The following is a 9,448-nucleotide window of genomic DNA, read 5'->3' on the forward strand; positions in this document are numbered from 1 at the left end:
TTGAAACCCTGCCATTCAACCATATAAGGCAGGGGAGCCCCGTTGAGGGCATCAACACAACAAAAAAACCAAGATCGACAATACATCCATAATGGTGGAATACAATCCATCAAAATAAAAGTAGGGTATTAACTCAGATTGAGGGTATGAACTTGTGTAATCTTGTTTTTCGCATTTATGCACTTTTAGGTCTCGTGGGTAGCTTCATTAAATTATTGCCATATGAAAAATTGATGCAGAGAGGATAGAAATTAAGTTATTCTGGAACATATGGCCGTATTTTTCCAATATGGACGAATTATAAAGAATATAAAGGCATATGTGCATGCGTGTGGATGCACGCATATATGAAGTGCAGCTCTGCTTGATGCGAGGCAGAGTCCTAGTCGTTTTGTGGGCGAGACAACCGCGCGCTGTGACGGCGCGCGCCGTGGCAGTCGCAGTCAGACGCATGTCTAAACGACAGCACCGCCGACGCTAGCTCGCTCCTGTGCGTGCCGCCAATTCCGATCTAGCAACACTCCTCCAATCCCGCCGATGTTTAGGCCATCTCCTCCTTGAAGACGATCAAGCGCCCCCCTACCTAGTGCCAACAGTTGATTTCTATGATCGGCAATATATTTTATGGGGTGCGCTAGATCAAGAAGAGATAGTGACACAGATGATTTTCCTGGTTCAGGCCCTCGAAGTGAGGTAATACCCTATGTCCGGTGCGGTGGATTATCTGTATCGGTGGAAAATGGTTGTCCAAAAAGTCCCCCATAAGACCGCCGCCGGCGCCCTTTATACTGGTTTAGGCCCGCCAGCGCTAATCAAGGTCCAGTATTGTCGACGTTTGATGTCGCGATTTCGGTATTTGCATAGTATGGGGATCGTTGGTACTAGGATATACGCGTGACTTAGGTAAAAGAGATGGAGACAACGATTTTTATATAGGTTCGGGCCCCTGAATTGTCAGGTAATAACCCTATATCCTGTTGGCCGAAGCCGTTCGTTGCTCTTATTCACCATAATCACATCAGTACAATATTTGGGGTAGCCTATCTAACTGTTGTCGACATGGCGGTCTAAAGGTCTGACTCGTAGTCGACGACAGGGTAGTCTTCCTCCTCGAGTTCATGCCCGGCGAGATCAGAGACAGTGCTAGATCGCTACGGCCGGCCTCCGTAGGCACTTGATAGGGTCGATCTAGACATATCTCTGATGTCGATATCCGACGGCTTGTCTTGGCGTATGTTGGCTTCTATGTTGATCTTCTGTCTTGATCTGTTGTTCTGTGTCTTGTATGGTGGGTGTCTTGTATTTATACCCATAGGTATCCCCTTGTCCAAATAGAACTAGGGAAATACAATCCGAGTAATCCTTGTTATTTCCATGTAGAACTCTGGTTGTCTTTCCTTATCCGGAACTCCTCCTATATCCGCAGGTTGATTCCGTATATGACATGGTATATGGTGGGTCCTGCCAAGATTTAGTTGACTACTATTAGGTATGTGGTATCCATAACCCTGATAGTAGCCCCCGACTTCGATGCAAATGGACGAATTCATATTCCCAACCGCGCATAGTCCTTGGAGTAACTGTTATCGTGCTCACGCGACTGTTCTCGGTGAGTTCAGAGATAACATTAGACTTCCTTTATCAGCCTTGTGTGGGCACCTAAAGGGTTTGTCTGAGTCAATCTCCGACGTCAACCAAGAAAGTACAGAGCATACGACTAAGTCTCCCGTCTTGCTGTAATCGAGAATTTGGATTGAAGTCAAGAAATTTTATCTCGGCGGGTACTCCATCTCTTCATTCTGTATTCCTTGTCGAGATCCACCAACCGTTCTCGAGTAATCGAGAAGGCGCAGAGCCTGCGACGAAGCCTTGTCAACATTTGTCGTACTCGCCTTAGTCGATCTTGGTGTAGAACCATAGAGACATGGAGTCTTCAATGATGTCGAATAGAATTTTCCTAAAATCAATACTCAAAAAAGAATATTAGATAGAAATAGCCCCCGAGCGAATGCTCAAAGGGTGACCAATGTTATAATATGTATGGAAAACTAAAAATGAATTAATTAAATTTACAAAGCTATATTTTGTTTATGAGCGTCTTCTCTTTTACCGACTTCGATCAGTCAGTTTGTGAGTCATACACTCTCCCTAGCCCCCAGCCTTGTCGTCGGAGAATTGTTCTTGGATCATAAGGCTCTTGGACCTTTGACCTGCCTTGGTTGAACAAGCACTGATCCTAGCCCCTAGCCGTGAAGTTGGAAAACCCAATTTCCGATTACACGGCTTGGTTAATACGCACGGCGAGAACTCTTACACGACCAGATCCTACATGGTCTTTTGTCTCTACAGGATCCGACAAGACCTTATCAGCTCTGGGCGTTCCCAGCCGAAGTTCCCTTAGGTTCCTCGGAGGCCTTGTCAAGACGGCGTAAAGAGACATGAGGATAGGTTTCAACGCTAGGTGTCATCGTGGTAAGGAATCTCTGGGTAAAACACTTGGCAATACTGTGTACCTGATATCAACTTTGTTGAAGTAGAGGTAATGGGAGAATTGCTACTCCTCTGGTCGAGAACCAGATGGTAGTCGTAACTCGACCACTAGAAGTAGAAATAGTGGGAGAATCGCTACACCGCTGGTCGAGAACCAGGTGGTCTAAACTCGACCACTTGAAGTAAATGTACGTTAGATCGCTACGATTGACTGGTTGAGAACTAGTGAGTAGGTGTCTCTCGATCATTTAGAGTCGTGGTACGAGGACCGCTACGCTGCCGGTCGAATACCAGTCGTAGCTGTTCCTCAATCATCTGAAGTCATGGTGCGAGGACCGCTGCGTTATTGCTGTAGTCGTACCTCGACCATCTGAAGTTAAGGTGCGAGGACCGTTGCGTTATTGCTGTAGTCGTACCTCGACGATCTGAAGTTAAGGTGCGAGAGATTGCTACGTTTTACTAGTTCGAGAACCAGCGAGCGAGTAGAATTATCTGTCAAACACCAATGGAGGCGCTAGAGTTGGTTTATTACATGTACATCTCATGTGGCCAGCATGACTCACATACCTAACTTATAGCATATCCGGATGTCCGTTCGCAATCATGTCGGGTGATCAAGCCGACGGCGTTCGCGAGGAATTATCCGTTAACAACCTTTTCTCGAGTAGTCCAGCCATGGCCAGTGCTATGAGATAGGTCGTCGGTCTTCGTTGGTAGGTTGGGTGCGACGACTCTGCATTTGTCGAGATCGTTCTCGATAATGCGGTGTACTCGACCACAACCTACTCGAGTGCTCAATTGTTCCTGAAAAATATTTTGTAGAAGGAAAGACATGTAGCAGAGAATATTGAGTATGAACTTAAAAAACTGCATGAATCTTCTAGCATTATCAAGATATAACGAGGAGATGAAAATATCAGGTATTATGTAAACCGTAAACAAGCATGATTTATACAGAAGAATACAGAGCGAGCCCCCAGCATTAAACCATAGTCGATTTAACATCGGGGACTCTCACGTAATAGATATTGTATAAAAGACATGTTCTAGGTAAACATAATAAATTATTGATCTGACAATGTTGTATGATCTGGATGGGTACGATAAATCACATATAGAATTTTGCGTACCTGTGTAGATATATGCCGGATATATCTATGAAATTAGTAGATTAATTTAAAAATTAATCTAACTAATTACCTGATAAATTCGCATATTTGTGGAAGATTAAAACGTGCGAAGTCCTGTGTCGTAGCCATCTCCTGTTGCCTCGGATTTTTCCAATGATGTCACGTCGTGCCTTGACCGGTGTGTGTTTTGCCCCAAGTCTCAATGTGTATGTACGTACGTACACACGTCAAACCAAAAAGGCATGCGCATGTACAGTACGTATATATGCACGAGTCCAACTAGGGCGCGTGTTCCTAGCATCTCTCGCGGTCAAGTCCGATGTGGCTTAGGAGAGGGCCTCCGTCTTGGTGTCTCCTCGTGCGGCGACGAAGTGACAACTTGGATCTTTGTTTTTCGCGGCGGCCGCGTCGATCGATCTCGCCAGATCGAGTAGTTGATGGCGATGATTCTGATCTCGTCAGGGGACATGTTTCGGTCGGGTTAAATCTCCCCACATCCGAAGTTGTCGAGTAGTCGTCGGGGAATCCATCTCTTAAACCCATCTCGTCGAAACCTTGAAACACCAAAAATTCCCCTACTTGGCGCGCCATTGTCGACGTTTGATGTCGCGATTCCGGTATTTGCATAGTATGGGGATCGTTGGTACTAGGATATACGCGAGACTGAGGTAAAAGAGATGGAGGACAAGGATTTTTATACAGGTTCGGGCCCCTGAATTGTCAGGTAATAACCCTACATCCTGTTGGCCGAAGCCGTTCGTTGCTCTTATTCACCATAATCACATCAGTACAATATTTGGGGTAGCCTATCTAACTGTTGTCGACATGGCGGTCTAAAGGTCTGACTCGTAGTCGACGACAGGGTAGTCTTCCTCCTCGAGTTCGTGCCCGGCGAGATCAGAGACAGCGCTAGATCCCTACGGCCAGCCTCTGTAGGTACCGGATAGGGTCGATCTAGGCATATCTTTGATGTCGATATCCGGCGGCTTGTCTTGGCGTATGTTGGCATCTATGTTGATCTTCTATCTTGATCTGTTGTTCCGTGTCTTCTATGGTGGGTGTCTTGTATTTATACCCATAGGTGTCCCCTTGTCCATGTAGAACTAGGGAAACCAATATATATTTACAATCCGAGTAGTACTTGTCGTTTCTATGTAGAACTCTGGTTGTCTTTCCTTATCCGGAACTCCCCCTAAATCCGCAGGTTGTTTCCGTATAGGACATGGTATATGATGGGTTCTGCCGAGATTTAGTCGACTACTATTAGGTATGTGGTATCCATAACCCTGATAAGTATCCTCATAATTTAGATACTTGCCCACTATTACATGATATAGGATACATTGCCATATCCCCCACCGCTTACCAACTTTATAACACATATCATACAAGGAATTGGACCTTCGGCCCACCCCTAGGGACGCGATCTTGGTCCTCAGCATGGGGTACCCGAGTGCCACATACCCCACAGTAGGTTATATCTACTATACAATTCCAATAGACTCATATATTTATTGATGTTTGTGTAAGGGTTGCCACTTGCATGAGATGTGTTTATTTCTCTCTCACCTTTTTTTTCTTATCCACCTTATTATTTAGTACTTACCCTTATTATTATCCGTGTTTTCCCTTTTTAATTTGCCATGAACAGTTGATGCCTGTACTTTCCCGTTTCAATAAGGCATGAATAGTTTGAGCCTGAAATGGGATTGCCTCGTTCCAACAGGCGGAAAGCTTCCTCAAACATTTGTGACCCTGGATCAAGTGCATCGTACATCACTCGCCACTGGATCAAGTGGATCAAGTAGATCAAGTGGATCACTGTTATTGTCATCGATGCCCTGCGTGCACGGTTAGAGCAGCTTTAATAAGATGGATTGAGCTGGCGTTATGAACTACACGTCGGAGTGGATGATGACGTGAATATGAGAAGGGAGGAAAGAGGGTGCAAGCGGACGGTAGATTAGTCGCTAGCACACACGAACTCCAATGCACGTTGGGAATAGCTTTTGTCAGTATTGCAGCCGAGTGAGAGAGTGAAGGGCAAAAAAAGAAAGAGATTAATGTGATTAAAAAATTAATAAAGATTTTGCTTGTTAAACGTATCAACAGCCTACTATTGTACTCTCTAGTTATAAGATGACAGGTAAATATCTATAACCTGTAACTGGTGATATTTACTAAGGGTATGTTTGGATAGGACGTCCCTGTCACATCAAATATTTGCACATTAATTAGAAGTATTAAAGATAGACTATTGACAAAACCCATTTCATAACCATGGACTAATTCGCGAGACGAATCTATTGAGCCTAATTAATCCATGACTAGCCTATGTGATGCTACAGTAAACATGTGTTAATTATGGATTAATTAGGCTTAAATATTTTATCACGTGAATTAGCTCTCATTTATGTAATTAGTTTTGTAAGTAGTCTATGTTTAATACTCCAAATTAATATCTAAACATCCGATGTGACAGGAACTAAAGTTTTGTCTCTGAATCCAAACACCTCCTAAACCTTCTCTTAGGGTGTGTTTAGTTCTTTGGATATAAAGTTTTTGAAGTATACGAACACACATTTGAAGTATTAAACATAGTCTAATAACAAAACAAATTACAGATGACGTCCGTAAACCATGAGATGAATTTATTAAGCCTAATTAATCCATCATTAGCAAATGTTTAATGTAGCATCACATTGTCAAATCTTGGCATAATTAGGCTAAAAGATTCGTCTCGCAATTTACATGCAAACTGTGCAATTGGTTTTTTCCCACTTTTAGTACCCTATACATGTGTTCAAATATTTGATGTAACGTTTTTGGTCAAAATTTTTGGATCTAATCAAGGCCTTACCCGCTCTAATCGCTAGTCTTCGCGGTCCATCTCATAACACTGACATCTCTATCGCGAATTCGCCTAAACTAGGCCTATAGTTTAGTTCCCAAAATCTGTTTCCGAAAAGTCCCATCGAATCTTTGGACACATGTATGGAGTGTTAAATATAGATAAAAATAAAAACTAATTGTAGAGTTTACATAGAAATCACGAGACGAATCTTTTGAGCCTAATTAGTTCATGATTAGCCATAAATGCTACCATCATCTACATGTGCTAATGACGGATTAATTAGGGACAAAAGATTTGTCTCGCGGTTTCCAGGCGAGTTATGAAATTAGTTTTTTCATTCGTGTCCGAAAACACCTTCCGATATTCGGTCAAACATCTGATTTGACACCAAAAATTTTTCTTTTCCCGAACTAAAAAGGGCCTTAGGCCCTGTCATCACAGTGTGAACAATCCAGTTATCACAATGTCACCATGTGAACACGTATGCCTCTCTTCATTCATTCTTTTACTTCTTCTCCTAAGTTATTACTAGTACTATATGCCGCTTCTTTGCGTTCATAAGGACAGGGACACATGTAGGTGTACGAGGTAACTATGCTTTGCACGACGACTTTCCATGCCACGGCCGTCAACAAGATATTCAAACAGTACGTACTACAGTCAGCAAAAAACGGGCCTATAAATACACGACGTCTCTCCGCAGGCTTACCACACAACAACAACAACATCGCAAGAGCTAGATCGATGGCGGCGATGACCAATTGCCACCTCGAGCTCGCCATCGCGGGCCTCGTGCTCGTCTCCCTCCCTGGACTCTCGCGCGGCGACGGCGAGTGCAACCCGAGCGGCGCGATCCGGTCGAGCACGACCCACCGGTGCCAGGACTGCTGCAAGGCCGGCCAATCCTACCCGACGTACCCTTGCTCGCCGCCGACCACCGGGAGCAGCACCGACGCGGTGATGACGCTGAACGACTTTGCGGAAGGCGGCGACCCGTCGGAGTGCGACGAGATGTACCACAAGAACACGGAGCTCGTGGTGGCGCTGTCCACGGGGTGGTACGCCGGCGGCAGCCGCTGCGGCAAGAGCGTCCGGATCAACGCCAACGGCAGGTCCGTGGTCGCCAAGGTGGTCGACGAGTGCGACGCCAAGGTGGTCGACGAGTGCGACTCCCAGCGCGGCTGCGACGCGGAGCACGCCTACCAGCCGCCGTGCCGCCCCAACATCGTCGACGCGTCGCAGGCCGTGTGGGACGCGCTCGGCATCACCGGCGAGGACGTCGGCGAGTACGATATCACTTGGTCGGACGCATGAGAGATCGATCGACTACTGGCCCGTGATATATACTGCTCCAAATCCAAACTTTTTCATCATGTCAAGCGTACTCTGGTGGATTCAAGTCAATAACGAGTACGGTCACATCCGGAAGGAATAAATATTAAAACATGTAATAAAGGACATGGACATTGCTGCAAAAGAGCCCTACCGACGACTTCTCAGAATCACCGTGCACTAGGTTGTCCACACATTTCAGCCTTCAGAGTACTGGATTTCCTTTTTTTTTTCTTTTTTACATTTGAGGTCTTTCTTAAAAGTTTATCTTACAAATAAACTCTTGAGAAAACTTATTCTACGAATGAAACCTTTTCATGATACGCGACATGGTGCGGTGCGGCGCTGGATGTTTAACCGGGTTAGCAAGGGTCGAACACCCGGCGCCAATGGACAGTACCCGACAGAGAAATTTAGGGGGTTTTGGTTGACTTTAACAATTGAGAAAGAGGAATAATTTAAATTGTACATTCAAGTTGGTATTTTTCGATAATGCTAGGTATTTCAAAATGTGAATTTTTCCCAAATTCAATAGTGGCCAATATTATGATTAATAGGTAGTATAAATAGATTTTATAATTTCCTAATTGTAGGGTTTTGATATTTATTTGTTCTCTAACATTTTTTTTGTGACAATTAATTTTACTTGATAAAAAGATATTTGCAACAAGGAAAGCCACCAACATTGCGGCACGACGCAATTTATTAAAAAGATTTTTAAAGTACACAATTTCGGGTCTCCATTTATTTATAGAAATTTCAGAGCGTTACAAGATGGCAAGGATGAATTACCTCCTTGCGGATGCAATCGTAGGCCTCGTGCTTGACTCCATCCCTAGCCTCTCGCACTGCGACGACAACGATGATGTCGTCGACCCTTGCCGCGGGCGCGAGCTGGCACCTGGCAGCCAACAAGTGCACACCGACCGCCACGGTGGAGCTAGCTGTCAAGCCGAATCGTAACCCCAAGTGCAAGGGCTGCTGCCTGCGCAACCATACCTTGATACCTACCCAATGTACGATTGATCGCCACCGACGTCGGCCTCCAGGACCAAGGCGGTGATGACGTTGCGCGACTTCGACTGCCTAGCGCCACAAGTACGGTGGACACGGGAGAGTCCAACGACAGATTCAATATCCCGAGAGGTTTCGTGGTGGCGCTCTCCACGGAGTGGTTTGATCACCCATAGCGCTGCCACAAGTATATTCAGATCTACACCATACCAACGATAGCATTGTGGCCACCCGAGCCATCGACTAGTGCGACTCTCGGAACGACCGGAATGTAGGGACCGGCAACCTGCTGCCATGCGTGGCCCCAATGTCATTGCAGATCCTCCTTGCGGGTGCCGGAGTGGAGACGGCGGTGGGCGCGTCTCGGCCTCGAGGCGGCAACGCGAAGCGAGGAGTGGTCTCCGGCGACGCCATCCACCGACGACGAAGGCCGATGCCGCGGAGTCGCCTTGCCCTTCTGATCTCCTCGTGCATGGCTGCGCGACGCCACCACCATCGTGGTCCACCGCGACAAGCCACCGTTGCCGCCGCTCCTACACCCGCTTGCCGCACACGGGCGAAGAGGTCATCGGTGACGATCAGCGGCTCAATGGTGGCGGCCATGGCGCGGTCTATCGGGAGTGAGGGG

The 9,448-nt window shown here is 46.0% G+C and overlaps 1 protein-coding gene across 1 annotated transcript; it reads left to right on the top strand.

Annotated features, from left to right (window-relative positions):
• The first annotated feature begins 7,198 nt into the window (after nucleotides 1-7,198).
• On the top strand, nucleotides 7,199-8,217 carry LOC127771903 (putative ripening-related protein 1). Its single transcript, XM_052297849.1, has one exon. It carries the CDS (start codon nucleotides 7,219-7,221, stop codon nucleotides 7,786-7,788), a length of 570 nt encoding a protein of 189 aa, XP_052153809.1. The 5' UTR covers nucleotides 7,199-7,218; the 3' UTR covers nucleotides 7,789-8,217.
• Nucleotides 8,218-9,448: the final 1,231 nt, after the last annotated feature.

This window comes from Oryza glaberrima, chromosome 4 (assembly GCF_000147395.1).
Source record: "Oryza glaberrima chromosome 4, OglaRS2, whole genome shotgun sequence".
Taxonomy (NCBI): Eukaryota; Viridiplantae; Streptophyta; class Magnoliopsida; order Poales; family Poaceae; genus Oryza; species Oryza glaberrima.